Source organism: Nanorana parkeri, unplaced genomic scaffold (assembly GCF_000935625.1).
Source record: "Nanorana parkeri isolate BGI_ZX_2015 unplaced genomic scaffold, ASM93562v1 scaffold73, whole genome shotgun sequence".
NCBI classification, from domain to species: Eukaryota; Metazoa; Chordata; class Amphibia; order Anura; family Dicroglossidae; genus Nanorana; species Nanorana parkeri.
Genome location: NW_017306341.1, coordinates 612284 through 638940, shown reverse-complemented (window position 1 = coordinate 638940; position 26657 = coordinate 612284). Strand labels below are relative to the sequence as shown.

Below are 26657 nucleotides of genomic sequence, written 5' to 3'. Positions count from 1 at the left end.
ATACACACATATATATACACATACACACACATATATATATACACACAAATTATATATAATTTATTTATTGAGCATTGGTCACTCGTCCGCAAGTCAGCAGCTGAGCAGATTACCCTCCAATGCTTCATGTGTCAGACATGATGATGCAATGTCGGGGATAGGAACTCACTACAGGGATCTTTATGTGCATGTGTAATGGCTCCATTACAGTCTTAGACATGGCTCATAGACCAGCGTTGGGAGAATAGGCAGGAAGACACAATTTTTGGGTAGCACTACAGAATCTGCATATGTAACCAATATGGCTGTCCCTTTGTGTACATAACAATTGATACACAGAAAAAAGGTTTTTAAATGACAATTGTACATGCAGTAAATGTATCCTTCAAGTAACTTCCCCCCTAAATGCAGTCCACCTGGTAAAATACTTATCTTTCCTCGTGATCCCGCAATCTGCACTGTGCAGTCTTGCTTGGTGCTCCGCAGCCTTTCCAATGAAAACAAACTGTTCCTCTTGCTTTTGTGCCCCATGGCCCCATACACACCTGTGGATGAGCCATACTTTGCTGGACAGCTTGAGGCAATCAAAGAATACAGGCTGTTCATAGAAAAGAATAAGGCCTATGCACACATGTGTAAAAGGAAGAGGACCTGGTTAGAACGTTTCCTTTGCGAAGGCTGTGCAGCACAAGGCAGGATTGCACAGTTAAGGTTGAGGGAACATGGAGAAAGGTAAGTATTTTAAGGTGTTTACATAAAAGGACAACTGTACTAAAAGTACAGGCGTCCTTTAACACATGTCGATAAAATGATTTACACATTATTTGAATCGTGCAATATATATATTTACGCGTTTCTCTAAAGACAAGAAAAGATCTGCAAAGAGTAAACATTTCCTTTAAACCCTGAAACTGGAATACCCAGAGGAAACGCACGCAAGCACAGGGTGAACATGCAAACTTCTTGCAGATAGTGACCTGACCGGGATTGTTATGGAAACACAGACCTTGTACTTTCAGGCACTTTTATACATGCAGCTCCAGTGTTCTTGTTTAGAACCTTTTCAATCACTAACTACATTGTTTTTTTTGAGACATTCTTTTGCCATCATATTATTATCCTCTGCTGTTGAGCACCCAGTCCCATTCATCATCTCTGCTCATTTAATTAATTGGATTTGCCTAGTGTAGACAGTTCCCACACACACTATTTATAGAGAAATAAAGCATGGGCTGTAATTACGGGTCAAGCTTAGCCGAAATGCATGCCAGCCATGACGTACCATCTTTTTTTACCCAGGACATAGCAGCTTTTTCAGACGTCACCATCTGACAGAACTTATCTCCGATGTAACCCAAGATGTATTTTATGGAATCCAGATCAAAGTCATCATCTTCATAGCCCTCATGTGTCCATAAGCTTAGTGATTCATCATCATACTGGTCAGGAGATGAGAATCCATCTAATCTGACAATCCCATTTTTACTGAACGATAACCTGTAATACACAAGAACATAAATGGTGTTAGTGACTACAGAATTCTTAGGATCTTCACTTTGAAAAGTGACCTGTATATGTAAAATGGTTTCTTCTGACTCAAAGATTTTAGATCTGGGCATTGTGTGTTCTTGGCATTTTCAGTGTCCAGTAAGGCAAGTTTTACTTTACATTCACATCAGTCCATGCCCTTGCAATCTAAGGTTCCTGTCTCATACAGCTCCTATACTTCTCTCCTAACAGGTTCCCTTTATGACATTTTTCAGCACGAGGTTCCTGTGTGTACTGCACATGGCCAATCCATCCATGCCCTATTTTATGTCTGTTAATATTAGTCTGAGCCACAAAAACAGTGAACTGTATTAGCGCTATAACAGTTTGGAAATAAACATGGAGAGATTTTTCTTTAAAGGTAAACACACCATTTCTAGGCAGATAAAACCCATTTTCACTCCAGTAACAAGAGATGTGCTGGCCTGAGCTGTTAAGTGAATTCAATCCGCCCATAGTGAGGGAACAAGATCTGCTCTGCTGTAATATCTGTAAAGAACACTGTATCCTTGGCATTTGGATGTACTTACTGGATCACTGTAAGGCTTTAATAACATCTGAACATGATTTATATTTAAAAAAAATTGATCTTTGAATCTTTTTAATACAGCCACATAGTAAAACCATTTAGATGTCCATGAGGCAGACATGCAAAATACAAATGTTAACTCGGTTTACCTTATACATGCAAGCATGTCTACAGGCACATGCCTAAAGGGCAAACCAGCATGTTCTTTTTTTTAATATACAGAATGATGTTGTAAATTATACTTTGGTAGCCCTAGTAGCATAGGGAGATATAAGATGAATTATGCATCAGGTCTTGTGTTATTGCCAGCTGCACTTTACATTACAGTTGGCTTTATTTCGGCAATCTCCTCTTATCTTGTGACATGAGGTGTTTGAACGTTATTAATTACACTCGATTACTAGACTGTGAGAGCCCACAGACCAGCAACTATCAGAAACAATAAAAGCTACGTGTTTAATGCTTAATAACTTGCACATGATTAACAAGAGACAAATCTCAGAATAGTTCTAATCCACCAACAAACCAAGCTCAAGCTGCTCGCCCGCTCTTTTACAGGGTCCTGACATTTGTGCTGTGGCCAGAATCTTTACATGTTGCTAGGAGAAAAATGTATGCATTACGCAATGTCATGTCTTTGTGAACCTAACAAGCTTTTCAAGATGGAACCCATGGCTTCAAGCAGTATTTGAAGGTTGTAGACGTGACTTAGCAGACATTTCAGGACCCTGTATAATCATAATAGCCCAATATAGGTGATGTTTGTTATCTACACAAGTAATTATTTTGCTGTAATGTGTAAGAATATTAACTGAGCCAAAAAGTGCAATTACCTGCATTCTGCTCCTAAGTTCTGTTGTGGGCTGGCAACACACAGCAGTGTAGCGGGCTAAGTGGTTATCAGCCCCGCACAGTTGTCTTTTACTAACCAAAACCCTCCTACATGTTAATCCCTACAACATGAACACCGATTATTCTGCAGGCCAAGATATGGACTAGGAGGGTTCATTACTCTCCTTGAGATAGCACAGGAAGTAAGCACAAGACACAGGAAAGCTCTGAAATTCTGAGACGATCAACAGTATTTTTTTCACTTATCGAACAGATATAACAAAAAGCTTTCAATGGTATATTTAACAGACCAAAAGGAGCAAACATAAGAATTTCTATGTCGGGGTTTACATACACTTTAAGAGGCCAGTTCTCTTTAAAGGGCTTCAAAGGCAAGTACATCTTTATACACCCCACTGCCATCATCACATGCCACCTAATTCTATATGATCGGTTTTGGAAGTCACAGCACCCCTCTAAATGTATTTTAAATATGGAATCCACATCGATTGGAGATTGTTCTGTCATCAAAAAAATTATGAGCACAAACTAGCTGTCCCAGTATTACCTTCGGAAGTAATAAAATCTGCAGAAAACCGGAGAGTGAGTGGACTCATCCCCCTTCTTGGTGCGGATCAGCCGGCATTCCCGGCATTTCTGTATATTTGGCCCAATCTCGCAACAAGAGTCATCCTGCAGGAAGGATTCCCCGGTCTGCTTGAGTTTCTTCACTTTCCTCCAGTCTTTTAATACTGAACGAGGTATGCCAGCTGAAAGTACAACGCAACAAACATCAGCATGAAATAAAGACAATGGTGCCATCTTCATGTGCTGTATCAGCTGCTAATGAGGAAGAGGTTAGCAGGAAGGCAACATTTACCATTTCCACAGATAAGACACGGCAAGCATATTATAAGCAACCTAATTATTCAGAGGAAATCAGCAATTTCAGTGGCTATAATGAAAGTTCATGGTATATGATGCTCTGTCATGGGCCAGCTGCTCTGTCACCCACAGATTTCCAGCTCTTGCTATACTATATTATATATGCAGTACTTATGTAGGGATTTAACACATAGTACATACATTATTTCCTTCCTTTATTCATGCTAAAGGGGAATCTAATAGGTTGTAATGACTACAAGGAGTTGTTTTACCAATATATACTTCTGATCACAAGGGCTACTCAGATTTCAAACTGTCAAGCATGAAACATGCCCCATTCTAAACTCACAGGTGGTAGGAGCCATTTTCCAGAGGTTATGGTTGAATTATAGGTGAGTGAGGAAGATGAGTGATGAAGTGTAAAACCTGACATAGGTAAGCTGGTAACTGAACCCCAACTCTTCCTGTGGCCATCTCTTTCACCAGTGACGTCTATTGATTCACATATAATGGAAACTTATTCTGGAGCAGAGGCACAATACTAGCATTCACATAGTTGGACAACACAAGGTATATGGAGGCTCAAGTACTGCTCCCAAACTGGAAAAAGTACATGTACATCGATATTTAAGTTGCTTTCACATTTTTACCTGACTGCTTATCATCCTCTATTTTGTGTGTGGCTCTCTTGGGCTAACTATATATCAGACAGTACAACCAGCATCCCAGCTGTACAGCTGAGATGAGATCAACTGGCCACACAGGGAGTCCGTTATTGGAGCAGATTGACAGACTGTGTAGCACTGCATGAATATGTAATAGGCACATAGAGCTCCCCTTGTACAAATACAATTACAAACTATACACAGAATCAAACTTCTTCAAATATTAACACATTACTGTATTAAATGAGAGATGAATTCCCTAAAAAGCTTCCTCTCAAATGACTACCTGCATCACAATCTTTATTTAACAAATGTCAGGCCACCCTGTCACATGACGTGAAATCATCATTCAATATTGTTTTGGCGCACTAACTAGGAGGGAGGATGTTTCTACCTGGATAATAGGCAAATATACCGGGAGAGAGTGGTAGCAAACAGCCAACAAGGCCTTGCATAGAGGGAATAAATGAGTTTTTATACTTAATCTAAATCCCTTTTCTACAGTAGTTTATTGGATGACCAAGCAGCTTACTGGGTGTATGTTCTGCCTATAGGAGGTTGGACACTAGGCAAATCAAACTGCAGAGTTAATCCTTGTGGATATACCCGCAACACATATCCAGGAGAAGCAAGCAGAGGGAAGGGGACCGTAAAACAAAACTTTCCCAAAACATCATCTAAATCGAGACAGAATGCCCAATGCAGCAACACACAAAAATAATGGGCAGGATCCGTGTCCCTCCATATACTATCGGATAGAATATTTTACAGTGGATACAAAAGTATGCCAATGTTTACCCCTCCTTGACAGCAGTAGGTAGGGTAGGTAACCTTCAAGCGTCCTCAAGTAAATAATCCACAAATAATCCACATAGCAGCTTGTTTTTGGCCAAAACTAGCATAATGCCATAACATTCACAAAATAGAACTTGGTAAGCATAGGAGCTGAGGACAAAGAAGTGGCCTTCGTAAGCATAGGAACGGAGTACCAAGAACTGGCCCTAGTAACCAAGGAATTCAGGAACAGTAAGTGGCCTTGGTAAGAGTAGAAACTGAGGACCAGGAAGTGACCTTGGTAAGCATATGAATTAAGGACCAGGAATTGGCCTTGATAAGCTAAGGAACTGAGGATCAGGAAGTGGCCTTGGTAAGCATAGGAACTGAGGACAAGGAACTGGCCTTGGTTAGCATAGGAACTGAGGACAAGGAAGTGGCCTTGGTTAGCATAGGAACTGAGGACAAGGAAGTGGCCTTGGTTAGCATAGGAACTGAGGCCAAGGAAGTGGCCTTGGTAAGCATAGGAACCGAGGCCAAGGAAGTGGCCTTGGATAAGCATAGGCACTGAGGACCAAGGAAGTGGCCTTGGTAAGCACAGGAACTGAGGACCAAGAAGCAGTCTTGCATCAGGAGTCAGATCCCTTACAAAAGGACCAAGATGCACCAACTCTTGGGCTTATTTAATATGTGAGGGTACAGCCAGTAGGAAGAGCCATGCCTTTTGATCTGCTGAGTGTTCAAACTCCTAGAAGTAAAGCATATGGTCAGACGTCTGCTGTGGCTCCCAATGACCGCTGGAAGAAAACCAATAATGTGGCTGTGTGTAGGCCATACAAGGGAACAACATGGACTTATTCTTTTTGTTTTAACCTAAAAAATCATTGAATAACCACTGACAGACCCTGAAGGACAACATCAGCTACAGCAACACACCTCAACACATGTTTGCCTCCATCACATTTATACCCATTAGACTTACAGTGGGTGACTAATGAAAAAATTAGCCACATGAAAGTGGCCAGATTACCGATATAATTTAGCCGCTGCTCACTCCGCTCCTGACAAGCCATTTATTTCTGCATGCATCCATTTATTAGACTATTTTCACGTCAACAACTTAATTGCAGAGCTCTGTAATGCGACTGCCCACGGTACAGAAATAGCTGTGGCTCGGCTATATTTCCAGCAGCACTCAAGTTCACAGACACAGAAAACAGCCTGCAGTAAGACAAACAGTCCACTGACTAATTTCAGGAGTCTGAATTTTAGGTTGTCTTTGCTTAAGATTTAATTGCAAATCCCTGAATATGAAAAGATGTTAGTAATTTAACACTCAGTTCAAGTGCGGTTATGAGAAGAGGGGGGTGAATATGCTGCATGTATGACACGGTGGGTGTTCTTTGAAGCTGAAGCATGTCACAAAGCCCCTATTGGATGTCCCACGAATATAAGGGCTGCTGAGTTTCAATGTAAACAAGGCAGGGTAGAAGTTATGAGCATTCGTTAAATACAAGTCAGATTGTGTTAGTTGGAGACTGACAGCTGTGCAGACACAGTGCTACCCGCCCTCAGTAACACCATATGACAGGAGAACACGCCGACATACTGTAAAACCAACCACAGGCATGAATGAATGATTTAATACCTAGAATGCCATGTAAAGGATCTCAGCTAAAACAAGCAAGCAGAGACTTGATACATAGCTTGCACTTATTCTAAACAACTGGGACACTTGCCTGGGGATTGAAGAAAATGTAGCCGTTCCTGCCTGTAATATGCTATTTACAGAAGTCCCCAGTTCACAGACTATCAAGAATTCCCTGTAGAATCACTGCATGAGGTAAGAATCTGAAAATACACCTAGTGTGAGCCGATGCCAAAAATGACTGGAAAATCCACCTTGCATTGCATACTGCCATTCCCAAAACTTAAAGGTCTGCGGAAGAGACTCCATCAATGCTTTCTGAATATTGGACTCTGCTTTGTAACCGAGCACAATATTGTGAGACAAGATAGTGAGGGCATTTTTTTCCCCTTGTACACAGCATTCATTATTTACCAAGTTCAGTTCTGCCTGCTTTGTTCAGGTAGCTGCCTCCAAAGCTTCAATAAAGAGAGAGCCTGAAAGTAAACTGCTTCTACTGTTCTGACTTTAAAAACCTGTAGTGAATTTTGAATCCTGTGTTATCAGTGCCCCTGTATGTCTGCTAATGAAACCAAGATTTATTTAAAAAGTACATTAAAAAAAACAAAAAAAACAAAAACAAAAAACATAAGCTTCATGTCAAGAAAAAAACAAAAAAATCAAGGTAGGTGGAGATAACATAGAGCCTTGTTAAGGGAAAGGTGTGCTAAAGGTAACATTTTTACATACCAAGTTAAAAAGTAAAAGAAGAAAGCGGACGTTATTATAGACAACAAAAAAATGTATCGTTGCTACATTTTATACATCAGGCCCATGCTAGGATCAATTATCCACAAATTTGAACAGAGAATGAGAACAAAGCCCACATTGCCCGTAGCAACCAACTTCCCTTATAAATTATGACATCTGCAAATCGAGTGGTTGCTTTAGTCAACACTGATAACTTCTTCCCCCAAGGTCCCCTATTATTTATATCCACACACTGGAAACTTCTTCACGCATGGGAAAAAAAAAAAAATGTTTTCAAATCCACATATTTACAAAGGGGCACTGCACAAAGAGGTACTTTGTCCCAGACACATGCGTGCGGTTACACAAAAATTCTGGCACAAGTTGCTAAGTAAACACTTTGGCGCTGCCCCTCCTGCCCCTCAATGTTAGGTTCTCAATGTTATACCAATAGTAAGGTGGAGGAGACGGCGTGCAATATCTTTTTCACAACTGCTTTTCTTTGGTTTTAGGGAACCCGGGACCCTGAAGATACATAAAAGTACATGGAGGCACCTCTAGGTGCTAGCAGTGAACTCTATGATGCCACTTTACAAGACTGAACTTCCCTACATTTACAAATTTGAAACTGAAATCCAGATAGATATTAAATACACACATTATGCAGCTCTGTATCCATTGATACATCCTTGCATGTATTTGTTTTTTAAATGCAAGCAGTGCAAGTACCTGAATTAGACTTGGTTGCACTCCCTGTACAGCAGCGCTTGAACCGGGAGAGGGAGAAGAAGCAATAAGCCAATTACTTGTGCTGAAGCGCAAGTAGTATGTTGATAGGAGGAGAGAGCAAAACAACAGAGATAATCTCACCAGACTGCTGCTTCTCCTATCACTGTCAAGTCAGAGGTTTGGGGTGGGAAGGATTAGGTCTCCTGCACTGCCAGAGCTGTCCATCTCAGAACTGGACAGACACCAATAGAAACTTTTTGACAGGTAAAAAAGAGCTCCCTGGGTGGTCTAGCTGCATATTTTGCTGTTTGCCTGGAGTTCAGCTTTAACTCTCTTTTTAAAATTAGATCAATGCCATTGTTCTACAATATGGATGACTTCCAGGAACAACCAACAAAGGAAACAGAGACCATCTATAAACAAAAACATATGAAAGCCTCATTTCAAGGTTAGAGAAAATACTTACAGCTGGTACTGTTGCTCTGTAACTTTAGTTTGCTTTTTTCCTTGGCACTTCGGCTAAGAATACCATTGGGTTTTATTTCGTCCTCTTTGTCTGTGTCACCTTTTCGCCTTTGCATATCGTTTTGCTTCTTTTTGTATGTTGGCTTGGGCTGACGTTTCAGCCTTTGTCCAGACTTGCTCTCACTTTCATCTGAGTCCTCGGTTTCCGAGCCAGATTCATAAGTCCTTTTCACCCTCCTCCTTGTAAGCCTATCCTCCTTGGGAGACTTATCGTCCTGGGCCCGAAGGTCCAGGTTATTCTGCAGCTCGCTAGAGGTCGAAGCAATCAAATTTACAGTACAGGGCTTAATGATTTCAGACACCATTGAGCTGCCAGCATTTTCCAGCTTATTGTTGGTGTTTTTATCCTCTTCTGAATGTCTAGTAAGCCAGGCCTTTTTGAGTTTTGTGTGATAATTTGGCTGGCTACATTGGGATGCCTGCCCATTGCCTACAGAACCTGCTGCGTTTGTGGAGCTGCAGGCTGTGCTGCTATCTGGAGAGCCTGCAGGAGGCAAAGTTTGAGCCCTCACAGCACTAGTTTCTATATCAATTGCATTAGTGCTTTTTAACTGAGCTGCAGCCAGGGCAGCTTTGTGCTTTTTTAAATGGATGAAATCACTTGACGCGGGATACAATGCATTGGGCAGAACTGCAGGCTTGCTACTTGCTGGAGTGGCTAAAGCTAAGGCGCTGACAATGCTCTCTTGAGTCTGTGCCGTGGTTTGGCTTGCCGGTAATGAACTGGTGCTTTCTATCATTGTACAAGCTGAGACAGCATTGGATAAAGAATAAGTGACTTCTGATCCGCTGCAACTCGAAACACTTGTGGTTGTGGGGGCAGAGGTGGTCACGTCAGTTTTCGTACTGCACATTATATTAGTTCCAGGTGCAGACAAACTGGGAATGCTGTGTGAAGGAGCGTGAGAGTTCTTCTCAAAGAGCACATGAGTGCTGTCTGAGTTCATAATTGGCTGGCCAATCCTTACAGTCTCTCTGGCTTCCATGGTTTTTAGGCAATCAGGTTGATTGATTCCAGCTGAGGAGCTTTCGCCAGCTCTCTCCTTGGAGACAGCCTGAGTTACTGGTGTGTGATCATACTTTGCACTAGATGCTGGGCGTACAATGACAGATGCGGTTGCAGACGGTACCTTCACATTATTTTTCTCTGGCAGCCAGTCAATTTTGCTGTGGTTTTGTTTCTCGCTGCTTTTCCATACTTCCTGGATGACCTTATCCGCATTCTTCTTGTAAGTTGTAGCACCTTCTTTAGGCTCAGGAATGAGGGTAGGTGGTTTCTGAAGCTCCTGGATCTTTCCCCCAGTGGTTACTGGCTGCACTGGAGTCAAAGTTGGTGGAGAAAGGTTACTGTAACTTCCTTCTTTCCTGTCCAAGCTGTGGTGGATTGGAGGATGGAATACAGGTGCTCTGTGTAAGGCAGGCATGCTCCGGAGTGTGTTTGAAGATGTGATGGACAATTGGGTGGGACTTCTATTGTCTCCTCTGTAAGACGTAATTGTGTGAGTTGCCATCTGTTGAGGAAGCGGCTCATTTAGTTTATTCCCAGGCCCATCCTCGGGTTGGTGCTTAATTAAAGGTGGTGGTTTAGACAAATAAGAATTAATAGCAGAATTAACTGAAGGACTGGCATTTTGCTTTTCGGAGAATACGTTTACAGATTCCTTGGGTGCAAATGACCTTGGTGGCTCATTCACTACACTGTTGGACAAAGTGGTGAAATAGTTACTTTGCGGCAGACTCTGCGAGACTGACGTTTTCATCTTGTACAAATCTGAGATAGGGCGTTCTACATTGTTTTCCTGCTTTACCAAGTGGCTTTTAGGGCTGCAAGACACAATAGGGGTTACTCTAGTATAGCTTTCCCGTTCATTTTCATGTGCTTTCATCTTCACTGCATAGGAAGTAGCCTCAATGTTTTCCTGTAAGATTCTCCGGTGTTCCTCTTTGTATTTGCTCGAACGCTCTGCGGCCTCCAATGCTGACCTTTGCACCTTGGTGTGGCTCAGAACAGGTTCCATATACAGTCTGTGGGTATGGCTCTCTTTACCCGAATGTGTCCGGTTGTGCTCGTGCTCATTCTTCACTGGTGCCGACGTAACGGAGCGCAAGGGTTCACTGTAGGTTTTCTTCTCTAAATCTCTGTTGAGAAAAAATGCCAGAATTAAAAATACATACTAATATAACAACATGGTACTCTCATTACACAAAGAAGCAGATACCAACAGACACATCCACCTATCATCTGGAGTACCTCATAAATCTCTAAAGCTAGACAGAAAGTTAGAATTTAACACACAGCATGCGTGCCCATTAGAAATCCAATTAGCTGGGGGTATAAAGATAGTGGTAGTATGCAGAAGCACCTCCCGCTTTTAAGTGTTTAAATTGAAAGTCTTGAAATGTCAGGTAAATTTTGCTTATTGCTGAGGGTCCCTGCTGCAGAATCACCTAAAAGAAAGCAATAGCAAAATTTAACACGGCTGCTATATCTAGAACTAGTATAAGTAACAAAATCTGTCTCGATATTGGACTCGTAATGTAATACTCTGCACGGCAGCATTAGGCTGCATCAGCTTCCAATCAGACCTCTATTGCTTTGTATAGTTCTGTCCATGAATATATTAACAGTTTCGGAGTGCAAACAGATGACCTCATAAGTGTGCTGCAGCACCTTTGTCACAAGTTGGGGTAGGGTAGCCTCCAGAGCCTGGCTGTGCTCTCTGGCGGGGAGGGTGCAAAGTACACAAATGACTGAACAGAACGGCAGATTCTTTGACATTTCAAACTGTTCAGATATACAGTATGTATTCCAACTGGTGTTTAGCCATTTGCCTGTAGTTCAGCTGTTTGTGCCACATGTAGAGAGAAAAAAAAAAGATATTAGGCTTACTCTTTGTGGTGATCTGCTGATGGCTTAGATAAGGGAGGGCTTGAATGTGCAGACAGTTTGAGCGGCCGGTGAGAGTCGGCACTGGAGGGACGTACAGGAAGGTGACCCATCAGTAGACCATCTGCTGAAGTCACAGGAGTTGGCTGGTGTAACCAGGGACTTGCAGTATTCTAGGAAGAAAAATAAAGATGTAAGCATGCAGGCAATCACAACACTACAATGTCTGTGCATTGACAGAATGTCTCTCTAAGGGGTCCTATCACGGATATAATAACTAGAAAAGTATATTCACCAGGATTGTTTTCAACATGTGTCTGACCTGATCAAAATCACCAACACAGAAACCATGCAGCTCATCTCCATAAAGCAATACTATAATGCAGCTGCTGCTTAAAACAAAGAAGCAAAAATCACAAGTTAAAGCACTTTTTCAACCTCAGGTAATAATACAAATGATTGTATCTATGGATTCACGCATGTCGCTTCTTTCACAGGATGCCACAGACATTTCAATCAGCCATGTTGGACCATCCAAGGTTGCAGGTACACTTTAACATTTCAGTGTCCAGCTTTAGAACAATCTCAGTTTAAAAAGTAATGATTTCAAAACTGCAGATACTAAAGTTAATGATACAGAAAGGAATTAAAAGTTGACTAATTCCTGCTAAGTGCTGTAAGGGGAATTGATAAAAGTCTTATCAATGTCTTTAAAGATATACATAGGATGGGAATCAGCATTAATAAACTTATCAGGATATAGCGTACGATATTTGTACATGGGTACAGCCATATTTGCCCATTACATTCCCAGGCTCTGCGCCCTGCTTTGTAGTGCTACACAATGGTTGTACTATACCTCTACTTTCTGGCTGAAAAGGAGGCAGAGTGATTGTAATGAAAATATTAAAGGGCAAGCATATAAAAAGGTCAAATCACATTGACAAATATTTACTAATAAGCACTTCCATAATGCCATAAACCAGGGATAGGAAAACTTCGGCCCTCCAGCTGTGGTGAAACTAGAAATCCCATTATGCATCTGGGAGCCATGCCTGTGGCTGTCAGTGTCTTGCAATGCCTCATGGGATTTGTAGTCGCACCACAGCTGGGAGGTTAGAGTTTGCCTACACATAAACCAGGGGTAGCCAAACTCCGTCACTCCAGCTGTGGTGGAACTACAAATCCCATGAGGCATTGCAAGATTCTCACAGCCACAGACATGACTCCCGGAGAGAGATGCATCATGGGATTTGTAGTTTCACCAAAGCTGGGGGGGCCGAAGTTTGGCTGCCACACCTTGACACACTTGCTGTATTCGTAGCCAAATTGTTGTTGTTGCTGTATTCATACATTTGCTGCCTTCATCCACCGCTGTTTCCTCCATTGCAGCCACTACAAAATATCACGTGTATGCTCCATGTTGGAGTTTACAAAGGGTTTATGAAGTCAATCACTCTTTCACGTGATGGTGTTTGGGCCTGGCAATTGGCCAGTCAGTGCCATGCCCTGCATCACAGAATGAAGTCACATGGTCCCTATACTTGGATGCAAAAGAGAAAATAGCAGTGGTCGAGCACTATGAAGGGGAGTATAAATAAAGCAAGGAACCTACAGACACTAGATGGCAGCCAGTCTGTATAGTCTGTCCACTTCATGATCATTGTGCAAACTTCATACAAACTCAGCAACTGTATGTTTGTGTCTATGGAGTAGGAAGTGGGAGCCAAATTGTCTTTGAGGGTACAACAGCTATTGTGAAAAAGCCTACCCGGCTAATCAATGTATCCCCTGGGCAGCCTCAGCCTACCCAGCTAATCAATGTATCCTCTGGGCAGCCTCAGCCTACCCGGTAAATCAGTGTATACCATGGGCAGCCTCAGCCTACCCAGCTAATCAGCGAATCCCCATGGCAGCCTAAGCCTACCCGGCTAATCAATGAATCCCATGGGCAGCCTCAGCCTACCCGGCTAATCAATGTATACCCTGGGCAGCCTCAGCCTACCCGGCTAATCAATGAATCCCCTGGGCAGCCTGAGACTACCCGGCTAATCAATGTATCCCCTGGGCAGCCTCAGTCTACACAGCTAATCAATGTATCCCCTGGGCAGCCTCAGCCTACCCGGCTAATCAATGTATCCCCTGGGCAGCCTCAGCCTACCCGGCTAATCAATGTATCCCCTAGGCAGCCTCAGCCTACCCGGCTAATCAATGTATACCCTGGGCCGCCTCAGCCTACCCGGCTAATAAATGTATCCCCTGGGCAGCCTCAGCCTACCCGGCTAATCAATGTATCCCCTGGGCAGCCTCAGCCTACCCGGCTAATCAATGTATCCCCTGGGCAGCCTCAGCCTACCCGGCTAATCAATGTATCCCCTGGGCAGCCTCAGCCTACCCGGCTAATCAATGTATCCCCTGGGCAGCCTCAGCCTACCCGGCTAATCAATGTATCCCCTGGGCAGCCTCAGCCTACCCGGCTAATCAATGTATCCCCTGGGCAGCCTCAGCCTACCCGGCTAATCAATGTATCCCCTGGGCAGCCTCAGCCTACCCGGCTAATCAATGTATCCCCTGGGCAGCCTCAGCCTACCCGGCTAATCAATGTATCCCCTGGGCAGCCTCAGCCTACCCGGCTAATCAATGTATCCCCTGGGCAGCCTCAGCCTACCCGGCTAATCAATGTATCCCCTGGGCAGCCTCAGCCTACCCGGCTAATCAATGTATCCCCTGGGCAGCCTCAGCCTACCCGGCTAATCAATGTATCCCCTGGGCAGCCTCAGCCTACCCGGCTAATCAATGTATCCCCTGGGCAGCCTCAGCCTACCCAGCTAATCAATGTATCCCCTGGGCAGCCTCAGCCTACCCGGCTAATCAGTGTATACCCTGGGCAGCCTCAGCCTACCCGGCTAATCAATGAATCCCCTGGGCAGCCTGAGACTACCCGGCTAATCAATGTATCCCCTGGGCAGCCTCAGTCTACACAGCTAATCAATGTATCCCCTGGGCAGCCTCAGCCTACCCGGCTAATCAATGTATCCCCTGGGCAGCCTCAGCCTACCCGGCTAATCAATGTATCCGCTAGGCAGCCTCAGTCTACCCGGCTAATCAATGTATCCCCTGGGCAGCCTCAGTCTACCTGGCTAATCAATGTATCCGCTAGGCAGCCTCAGTCTACACGGCTAATCAATGTATCCGCTAGGCAGCCTCAGCCTACCCGGCTAATCAATGTATCCCCTGGGCAGCCTCAGTCTACCCGGCTAATCAATGTATCCGCTAGGCAGCCTCAGTCTACCCGGCTAATCAATGTATCCCCTGGGTAGCTTCAGTCACAAACCGTCATGTTCTTTTACAACAGTATGATCTAACGATGGCCAGGTCTGGTAAATGTTGGTAGATCATTCCAGTATGTACTATGTTTATGGCCCTTCCAGAACAACCTTTGTGTTACACGGCTACATACAATTTGCGCAGTTTCATGCTGACCTCTGAATAATTCAGTGTTTTTATTTTCACAAAACTGCCGCCATGTGCATGAAAGCCTTGTGCAGGAGACACTCCGGATTAGGGGTGGGTAATTCAATCTCAAATCTATGTTTGGCTTTGACTAGAAAGGCACTAAGCTCCGTAGGCCTCATCAATATATTCAAGTCAGACCCGCTTGGCTCTGTTTTTCAGAGTGACTCGTGTGATTCATAAGACAGAACGGTTAAAGGAAAGTGATATATGACTACATATGGAAAATATGCGTGTTATAAATGATCCCGGCCAGATGTTTACATTGGCCTGCCTTTCCAGAAGGATGCTATTATATCCAAACTATACCTCATGCCAGGCTTTTTATTTCCACTTTCCTTTACATAGCAGTTCATGTTCAGGGCCACAAACCTTGCAGAAAGCAAGCCTGGTATGGAAGCAGGGAGTGTGCAGCTCAGTGCTGAAAACCTGTTTATTTTCCTACAAGGATCACTTCTGACCTCCTCACATGTCCCACAGATACCATCTGGGTAATGTCAAACCTGACCAGTGATGACTTCTGCTAATAATGGTGTTCCCATGTTACATACACAGCACAGTGAGAAAGACTGCTCAGCCCCACCAGCTGTGTTTTCATCTGCTTAAAGAGAACCTGTCATCTTAACCAATATACAAAGACCATGCAAGCCACATGAGGCTGATTATTTTTACCATTGAAAAATATCCATGGATTCATAGAGAGATGTAAACTAATATCAGTTAATTACAGCTTTGTTAGATAATTCAATGTGTACAGAGGGAGTTACTTAGCAAAAGTCTGATATTATTGGGGGGCACAACAAATACGGTTGGGAAATGTCGGGCCAGGTCAATGAAAGCAATGTGGGAAAAGCCAGCTATAGACATCAGAGAATTTGTCCCTAGTATGCGTGCGTTTGAGATCGGGACCTTAGATTGTAATCTCCTTGAGGGCAGGAACTGATGTGAATGTAGAGGAGAAAACGGACAGCGGTATATAAATACCTGTTCTAAATAAATATATAAAATGAGTGTACATGCATGCTAAATTTAGAAAGACACAATGCCATAGTGGTTCACTATGTAGTACACTATACTGTAAAATCACCTTGACTTGTCTAAGTGAACCATACCTCTCAGAGTGGGAGAAAAAAAAATATTGCATTATTCTATATAATTCTGAATGTCATCTGTACTGCTGGCACATCCAGAAAAACGTTGGTACGATCAAACGATTCTGACTGTGTGACTATTCATGAAGCAGTCAAAGCAAACCATACTTTGGCTGTGATCACAAAAGAGCAGCGTGAGAATAACTAAATATGAACACATTTTAATGGAAACCTGGACTGAGTGTAAAATGTAGGCTTCAGTTACCGATCTGCATATCAAAGTGCTAGATTCCTGGTTCTCTCTGTCTTAAATAGTTTTTCAATTGCTGAAACAAGCAAACAGCAAAAAAAGTCAGAACTCTATTTGTATATTTGCTTCTGTTCAAGCAGTGGCAGATTGGAACAGGACAGCCAGGCAACTAGCATATTTGGAACAGATGACAGCAGTGGCAGCTTGCATGTTTTCTCAAGTTTCCTTTAGATGGACATGACCGTTTTTCTACAGACAGAAAAAAATAATCAAGATAACCAAATTAGAAAGGCTGTCCTAGATAAATCCCTAAGCCAGGATGCCAGTAGTCTTAAAGCAAACCTGTCATTACATTTTGCTTTTTAAACTAACCCTATTGTGTTACAGCGGGTACCAAGTGTTGGTACATACAGGTAACCACATAGAATGTGGCTCCAGTGTTTCCTGGGAACCATATAATTTATTAAAATCACCCAGTATACAAATAGTGACTTTTCTGAACACCGAAAATGAAGTGCCCAGTGCAGCTGTACCTGTGGGAGCCGCTGCTTGAATTATATATGCATTTGTGCACCTCCTATTTAAATTATACGAGTCTGTAAAAAACCTGTTGGTTCCAGATCATCTTTCTTCATTTCTTCTGTCTGGATCTGGAAAGATGATCAGGAGTAAACAAATAATAAAATAACCTTAACTAACCAGGGCTGGGTCTATTTTCCACCTATACCAAGACTATAGTGCCACGCCACCGTTAAAATGTTCCACAGAACTGAACCAGGGCTTCAGTACTGCCAGCCAACCCTCAAATGACAGCAATACATAAAGTGTATCACTACAACAGCATGGTAAGGATAGAAGGAAGTAGAATGGCCTACTTAGTTACTGGCATGAAATACACCCCAGATTGTAGCAGTAGAGATGAGCTTATCAGCCGTCAGTGGCAGAACTACTGCCGATGTGCGGCCCACGCAGCCGCTGTGCGGCCCAGGGCAGAAGCCAAGTCAGCAGCAGGAAGGAAGGTCCTGCAGGGGTCTCAAACTACTGGCCCGTGGGCCGAAATTGCTGCGGCCTGCAGCTACACGTTGTGCATCTCTGTCAGATGCAGACCGCATAGAGTCTCCTGTCAGTGCTGGCAATCACTAGATCCTTTCAGCCTAAGCTCTGCTCCCCGGCCTAATGAAGGATTAGTAAGGTCTGCACCAGGGATACAAAATTTTGCTATGGGGCCCTGTGATTTCTAGTTACGCCCCTGTCAGTTGTCATATTTTAAAGGATGGGTAGTGATAGAAGTGCATTGACAGGAAGGCAACCCAGTGTCACCCAAGGTTCAGGCCTACACAACCTAAGTGAATGCATTAAAGACAGTGAAAGAACAAAACATTTTAAGAACACATATGTAACAATATACAAATATAATGTAGTGTAAGAATGTTAGAATCATTTATACACTAAATAAACTGGCATTCCGACAACCTCATTTCATGCTTAATGGTAATACGGATGACAGTTTGCATACCTGCTCTACCAGTACCATCATATCTTTCCTCTTTAATCCTATCTTCATCTGGCATGCTGCTGTCAGAACCTTTCCTCTTGTTTAAACGGGCGTTACGGTGCTGATTCTGTTTTGTGGAGCTCTGAGGGTTCATCACGGGCCTGGGACTATTCGCTTGTGCACGTGTGTAATGACCCTACGAATGGCATTCGAATGGTTAGAGAAGATTGGAAAGAAACACAGTTAATCGATAATTGGCTCAAGTAGTTAAAGCATAAGAAACCAAACAGTATTTGTTAACTGCAGCTAACGCAATGCAGCAAAAGAAATCCGAATCAAAGGCAGTTTAAAAACTCACAATAAAGCATTAAAAATACTTACATGAATTGTGTTGCTATTCTGATTGGAGCGCGACCTGCGACGGGACTGGATACCAATATTTTCACCTTTTAACAACGAGTATACAACATCATCTAGAAAGGTCATCTGAACCATAGAAGGATCAACATTCTGTGGCTCTAGAACCTGATGTAAAACACAAACAAAACATTGCTTATTATTTTGATCATAATACTTAGTTACAAAAAGGGAATCATGTCAAAAAAACATAAAGGGGCTAATTAAAGAAATTTGGAACAAAGAAATCAAGTGGAAAAGCCCACGGCAAGAAGAATTCTTATTTCATGTGACAGAAGAGGGTTGCAGGGGCCAACATCTACAGCATTGGTCCAAACCAGCCAGAATCACTATGGCTTATTCTACAAAATACACTATTTTGATAAAGTCTGGTCAGTCATCCAAAAGCATTAGAAATATGTTCTAGGTGGAATCTTTTATTTCTATTGCTCTGTGTAAATGAAACCACCCCACAAGAACATCCCACCTTTATGCCCACACATTTCCTTAAACTCTAGGGGCCCATTCAAACGTCTCAGTTCCTGTGCATTGCGTTAATTCACGTTGTGCCATATGTTAACGCGTGTTGCGTTAAGGCGGCCCATTTATTTTGAGCAGAACAGACCAATAAAACGAACATGGAGCATTTTTCATGAAGGAAAGCCTTAGTTCGATCGGGAACCATCCAAAACAAAAGGCACCGCAATGCACCAACGCAAACATTACTACAATGCACTGGATCACAAAAGGTGTGTTTTAGCCCTTACTGTTCCTAAAACAGAAAGTGCTCAATAAGTGTACAGATGAAGTCATTGTTTAGGAATACATTAAAGTGTATGTAAACAGTAAACCAACAATGAATGTTCTTATTTGCTCCCTTTTTGGTCTGTTAAATATACCATTGGAAGCAATTTGTTATATCTGTTTGAGAAGTACCAAAAAAAAAAAAAACACCCTGCGCTGCCCTGTGTCCTCTGCACACTTTGTGTTATCTCACAGAGCACTCCTAGTTTTATCATGGACTACAAAAGGATAAGCCTTTATGTTGTTCAGATAGGATAGTGGGAGTGGTTGAGTTGTTTAGCAAAAGGCAGAGCCGACTACACTAAGTCCACAAAAAACTATGTGCTGTCTGCCGAAAACTGGGGGTAAGAGCTTAGTGCATATCTACAAGACCAACGGATATCTTTCTGTACTTGTAGGGTCTATAAAGGGATAGAACTTAGTGAAATGTGCATGAGGTAATTTCAAAGTGTAGCAAATGCTGAGATGGTAAAGGCCACGGAGCTAAAAACTAGTTTGGTCACTAAGAGACAAAGACAACTCCGAACGCTGTAGTGATGGACAAAGAAAGCCATGTCCCTGGTACCCTGGTGTGAAGCATTCATCATATATTTTAATTCTAAATAACTTTACTCTCAGGGTAGATCCTTATTTATGGAGATATAAACACAATTATAATCAAGTATCAGAAGCCACAGACAGAACAATGCTTTTATATAATGAATCACATTCATCTTTCTAAAAACAACCTCTTCAACCAACCCAAGGACAAAGCTCTGAATGCAGTAATCTGATTCTCCTGGCATAACTCCTGATGCGTTATACAGATCCATTACCCCATTACACATTCAGCATTAAGCATGATGGGATTAAAATAGTAATCACTGATTACCAGCTTACAAAAACAATGCACAACATTTCTCATGTATGAAAGAAGGAAAAGTAGATGGTCTTCCTATATCTCCCGGGGGCGGCTGACTGGTCTCTACAGATGACATCGGTTTTGTTCCCTTCAGTTGTATTCCTTATAATAGTTGTGGTCCTATGGGTTAATATGGACAATGTCTCCAGTTTGTGCTCTGAGATTTTATAGATAGGTGTTCTGGTAGGTGTACAGTTTTAAAAGAAGTTTGTCAAGACAACTATGTGATCTGCCATTTCTCACCTGTTTTGAAGGCTCATCCTGCAGGACTGTAATCCATATCCCTTCAACACTACTTACCAAGTCACTGAATCAGAACTAGCATGCAGGTCATGTGTTGAGACATTTAACAAGTTAAAAATGTGTTTCTGGGTCAGCAATTCATTAAATGATGAATGATACATCTGTGCTTCACCTTAAAAAAACCACAAGGGTCCCTTTACATTCCTGAGTCCATCCAACAGTCTACAAATGTCCACAATCATGGACATGTGGAACCCCAACAGCTTGAGCAATCCAGGTTCCCGACCTTGCTAAAACCAATGACAATTCCAAAATGTATCATTCACACATGAAGCCTAGGAGACAAATAAATCCATCAACTCACCTGGTCATTCATAACAATCATAGTGCGGGTGAAAAGGTCATGGTGAGTTATTATACCAGTGAACCACTGGGTGGCAGAGTCTTGTCTGTAGACCCTCACTCGATAGCCGTTTAAGGAATAAGGACCTATGAAGAGAACAATGACACATTTAGATACTCGGATATCCATGGCAGGTCCCTTGATCTCCTGCCAGCTATTACATCATCCAACGCATTGGTTCCAGATACCGAGCTACTTGGAGCGGACACGCAAAACAAATCCTCAGTCGTCGAGTTTCAGATGTTTATCGTGTCGCCTTGAAATAAATATTTTTACTGTTCCCATTTCCAGAATAGAGTTCTATTTACACAATCAAATTTTGAATAGTATTTTACAATATATGGCACGATTTTGCTTGCTGGGCTAACATATGGCTTTGTATTTACTTTGAAAATACTGCAGCATGAGCCAATAACCTAGGTAACTGTGGAGTTTCACAATTTTCTGCAGGCATCTATAAGAGGACCTGTCTCTATTACAGTTTTCTAACAATGTCAAATATCCACATAGCACTTAGTAGCCGGTCAACTTTTTTACTGCCTAGGCACTCGATGCAGTGTTTTTATTTCAAGAGGAGGGATTTTCCCAATGGAATGGAATGAGATTTGGTAATGCCATTAAGTGCCTATAGAATGACATAGTGCAGGGGTGCCCACAATTATTTGTGTTAAGATCTACTTTTCAAATGACGAGCTACATGAGATCTACCAACGGAAAAAAAAAACTCCCTTGCTCTCGCTCTCCTGGCTGTCTCTCCTCGCTCTCCTGGCCATCTCTCCTTTCTCTCTCTCCTGGCTGTCATTCCTCATTTTCTCTCCTGGCTGTCTCTTTTTGCTCTCTCCCCTGGCTGTCTCTCCTCTCTCTTTCCTGGCTCACTTTGCTGTTTTTAGCAAACAGTGCAGTGCAACAGGCTGTGTAAACTAATATTCTTTGATGTAATACATAGCACTTCAACCACCAGTTTCCACCAGAAAGGTGTCAGGGAGCTTGGCTCAGCAGACTCAGGCTAATAGGTAATGTGTGCACAGCTAAATTAATATACCAAAATGGAATAAAGGGGCCGCCAATCACACCCTTCGTGATCTACCAGCATCAGCTTTGAGAGCTACTGGTAGGTCACGATCTACCTAATGGGCACCCCTGACATAGTGTGATTTTTAATAACACCACCTTAACATAATTACCTCTCCAACAACATTTTCACCACTGGGTGGAAACGTCATTAGCATGTGGCCAGGTTATTTCCTACCATAGAACAGGCTTAATACGAAAACTTCCCAGCAGGCACCAGAAATTACGGTGTAGTTCCCATGGTAACATAATTTAGTGCAACTGCCCCCGTCATGGCATATATTCAAAAACCAAGAAGAAATGTTACAGTGGACGTTATCAACACAAGTTTGACAATAACTGCACATTTCAGCATTTTGCTTGTCAGCTGCGTTCATTTTAACTGGTTTGCTGGCTAAAACGAAACAGACTGGTAATGAAACCCCACATGACTTTATGCAGATCCAGATCCAACATAGACAATACTTGGTACAGTTAAGTGTCTTGCTCTGATACACAATTTCTGAATGCCAGGTTGTAGCATCTGAAAATATGTTTTGTACAGATATAACAGCCCTGACATGTCTCAGGCCCTAAAGAAGCTTTAGGACACTTCCACTGTGCATATGCCACTCAGGAAGCCACAGAGTTCAACTTCCCCATTTGATTAAACCGCACATCCGCAGTACAACAAATAACTACAAAAACAGGATTTTTGTACTTACCGTAAAATACGTTTCTTGGAGTTATGGGATAAATAGGATCAGTATCAGTAGTCATTCTGTTATGTTTGGGTTATACTGCCGTCTACAGTAGGATTGGGACACTGGCAAACTAAAAAGCCTTTGTGCAACCAAGTATAACCCCTTTCACTGGCAGCATGCTTCAGTTTTGTGGAAAAGCATTACTTAGGTGTAGATCACAAACACAAAAGGTGTTGGGATCACTGTCCCTTGATGAATTCCAAGAAGTGGAAGGGCAGCACAGTGGCGTGGTGGTTCACACTTTTGTCTTGTGGTTAGATCACAAACACAGAGGTGTTGCGACCTGTGTACCTTGATTAGGGATGTCCCGATACCGATACTAGTGTTGGTATCAGGGCCGATGCAGGGCATTTTCAGGAGTTGTTGTACTCCTGAAAATGCCCCGATGCATAGAGCCGATACCGGCTCTTTACATTTTTTTCAACTAGCTTCGGCCATTGACCCGCATAGCCCCTCCCCAGCAAACGCAGGCTCCCTCTCCGCTCTGACCTCTCCGGACGGAAGTGTGACAGCGTGGCGGGCAGTAAGTGTTCTGTGTTGACAGTCTCGTCTCCCTGCTGGTGCTGGCTGCAGCGGTCTGTGTCCTTTTCACAGACCTCTGTAGCCAGCATAAGTAGGGAGAAGAGACTATGGCTGGGACTCTGAATTCCCCCGCTGCCCCCTTGTACCTCCGCTGCTCCAGCTCCTCCATCCTTCCGTGTCCCCTCCTTTTCAACTTGATGAAACCGTTTCATTTTGGTTATATAGCACGATGTGTGAGATGTCAGTGCTCCTTATTTGTTTTATTAATTCATTCACCCAAAGTACACAGAAGTTTTCCCTCACAATGGAAGAAGAGAATGTCTGTTCTGTGTGCTCACAGGGGAGGAGAGGAGAACGGACCTTGGCTTCTTTCATTGAGAGGGAAAACTTCTGTGTATGTCTGGTGTGGGCATTATTAAACACATAAGGAGCACAGGCAGCCGACACTGAGATATATCACCAAAAGGAAACGGTTTCATCAAGTTGAAAAGGAATGGACACTTGTAACAATAGCACACTGCCCGTTCTGCATTGCGGTCATCGGAAGCCCACCCCTCAGCGGGGCAGGCTCTCGATGATCGCAAGCACGATCTGCCCGTCCAATGTGGGCAGATCGTACGAGCTTTCAATAAGCATACGACCATCGCAAGACAAAAGTCTTGCGATGGTCGTAAGGTGTATGGGCACCTTAAGACTGGCCATACGCGGCTCTATTTTCCTTGTTCAACCTGCGGGCTAAACGAGAAAAATAGAGCAGATCCCTCCATCAACACTTAGGAGTGTGTCGATCAAGGTGGCCTGCTGTTTGCATTGTATTCTGACAGTGGCCACTGGCCGCTGTCAGAATACCCGAACAGAGTCAGCGGCTCATTGGCTGCTGGCTCTGATCATATGAAGATTTTATGGCCAGTTCCTTCGACCAGCTGATTGAGGGATGGCAACTGAAAGAGTACTGTGCACCCTAAGTCACACCAGAGACTGTGCCATGGCTCTAGACCTGGAAAGCAGCTAACTAACACAGTACCAGAAGGTATGGGAAGTGCCACTGGCCACAAGGGCACATTCCAGGAAAAATAGAAATAAAAATGGATAAACTCTTCTCAAAAGAGAGAAAAAAAAATGTGCATCCTCCTAAGGCATGAGCAAAAAACTGAAGCATGCGGAAAGAGGCAGGGGTTATACCTAGCTGGCAAAGTGTCCAAATCCTCCTGCAGGCAGCAGTATAACCCAATTGTATCAGAATAGCAACTGACCTTTTGTTCCACATGAACAATAAGAAATGAATCTGAAAAGATATAACACTAACTAGTTTGTGCAGTAACACATTCAACATAATTTCTAATTTGAAGGTTTTCTACATTCTAATAATGGACATCCAAAAAAGTGAGAAACTTACTGTATGCAAAGTCCAGCCTTTCAAATGGCACCAGGGCTTATAAGTATGCTGAGCACAAAAATGTCAAACAGAAGGGGGGCTGTGGGGGGGCACAGGGAATACTGTTTTTTTTCTTCTACTAGCCTCCTAAAAATCTTCAATGATAAATGGGAAGCCAGGAGGTAGATTTGAAGGAAAGATTATGGTGTGCACTGAATGCCCAGAGTTTATACTGTGTGTGCAAACCCTCCGAGATCCGCTTACTAGGCGCAAGACTTGATTAATGTTATAATGGAAATCCCCTTCAAGGGATTGCTAAGTGTAGTTCCCCTTCCTGCAGCTCCCAGATTTGTTCTACCGCCTTCTGGTATCAACCACACAGACACGTGAGCACCTTCATGCATGAATGGTCAGACTACAAAGGAAAGAGGGTGCTGCAGGATGTGGGGACACAATGATGCTACTACATAGGCAGGGGATTTTTACTCAAACTGAAAGCTTGTCTGAATTCCCCTCCAGACGATGTAGACATGATACAAACATGCCAGTTTCTATACAAAAGAGGAAAAGCACCAGGATCATTTATTGAAGCACACCAAATGCACAGAGCCGTTGTCACCGTGAGACAAATGCACACAAACTCCGGTCCAGCTTCGAATGTACAAGTCTGTGTATAACTATATTACATGGAAGCCAAAATTGTCCTAACCAATAAAGACGTTTGTATAAATTACCAGTCAGCTTGTTAGATTGAATGATTCTAATGTCCTAACTGAACATCTGGTTCAAATTAAAACAAAGCAAGTTACTGTATAAATAAAAAAAAGTCAATATACATCTGTGCAGCAAGGCAAGGCAGCAAACCTGCAATGTGTTCAATGATCATACGCATACTTAAACAAGATTTAAAACGAACTCCAGATAAAGCTGTCCATGGACTTTAAAAGGAATGCTTCCCAAAACATAGAAATTTCAACTTGGCCTAACCAAATGTCTGCAGGCTGGCTGACATTTGTCACCAGCCTCTAAAATTTTCTACCGCATGTTCACAGAAGAGGACAATCTAGCAAAGTAGAATGTTCACGGATATTTAATTTCACTACAAGCTATACATTTAGGCTACCTACAGGCATACCTATCAATCCATCTGTAAATGAGCATATAGGCTGTACATGGAGGTCTACATTTTTTGTAAAATCCTTTTCTCGGGGTTCACAGCTTTCTCTTTTCTTTGTGATTGGGTTATACTGCCAGCTGCAAAGTAGCACACTGGGTACAAAGCAAAATGTTCAGACTAGGGGGTGACTCCTGCTGGTAGCCAAACACTTTCTCAGCACAGTAGAGTTCATTTTTTGTCATTAGGCGCCCTTAGGCAGAGCTCTTGCTTTGTGCATAATGTCCTACCCCTGCATTATAAACCAATCCTGAAGTACACTAACAGGGTTATTCACAAAAGGGTGAAGAGTTTGGAGAATGCAGGTGAAGGGAACAATCTAGGACAACATATCTGATTTGGAAAAATTCTCCAACTCAGCTCAGCTCACTTCCCAGTTCAGTTATGTTGTCCTTGATTGTTCACATCTCCTGCTTTCTCCAAACTCTTTGTGCCAATGTTCTGCTAGACACAACACACACCTGTGAAGACTTGCATTTAAAGAGACATTAAAGCCTGAAATGTCATCATCCCCCCGCTAAATCACTTTGTTAACTTTTTTTTCTTCATGTTTTTGCATTTATCTCCTGCTTGCTAGCAGTAGATATATGCAAATAAAGCGGGAGGCATTAATGATACTTTAAACTGTCTAACAACATATCCTTCATGGCTCTAGCTACATCCCCGCATTCTCATCCACTCAACATCCCTGTGTTGGAATAGTGCCTGGTACTGGGCATCAAATGAACAAGGGAATCTGTAAACTGTACATAACTCAATTTTTTTTTATAAATATCCCATTGGATCCAAAATCAAATGGCGTTATTGTTCAAATATTAAATAAATAGCAGTAAACTCATTGTTGTCTTTTGGATTAAGGTTCATAAAAGAGAACAAAAAAAAAACCAATAGTACTTCTTCATATAATGCTTCTCATAGTTTTGTGG

The 26657-nt window shown here is 42.7% G+C and overlaps 1 protein-coding gene across 1 annotated transcript in view; it reads right to left on the bottom strand.

Annotated features, from left to right (window-relative positions):
• JMJD1C (jumonji domain containing 1C) overlaps window positions 1-26657 on the bottom strand; it is a 299423-nt gene that overhangs the window by 27812 nt on the left and 244954 nt on the right. The window contains exons 5-13 of the mRNA XM_018576657.1: window positions 20808-20932; window positions 18481-18624; window positions 18121-18295; window positions 15573-15651; window positions 12073-12142; window positions 11754-11923; window positions 8805-11002; window positions 3477-3678; window positions 1283-1497 (exon numbers count right to left, since the gene is read on the bottom strand). Coding sequence (XP_018432159.1) covers window positions 1283-1497; window positions 3477-3678; window positions 8805-11002; window positions 11754-11923; window positions 12073-12142; window positions 15573-15651; window positions 18121-18295; window positions 18481-18624; window positions 20808-20932 — 3378 coding nt within the window. The remainder of the gene's footprint in view (window positions 1-1282; window positions 1498-3476; window positions 3679-8804; window positions 11003-11753; window positions 11924-12072; window positions 12143-15572; window positions 15652-18120; window positions 18296-18480; window positions 18625-20807; window positions 20933-26657) is intronic.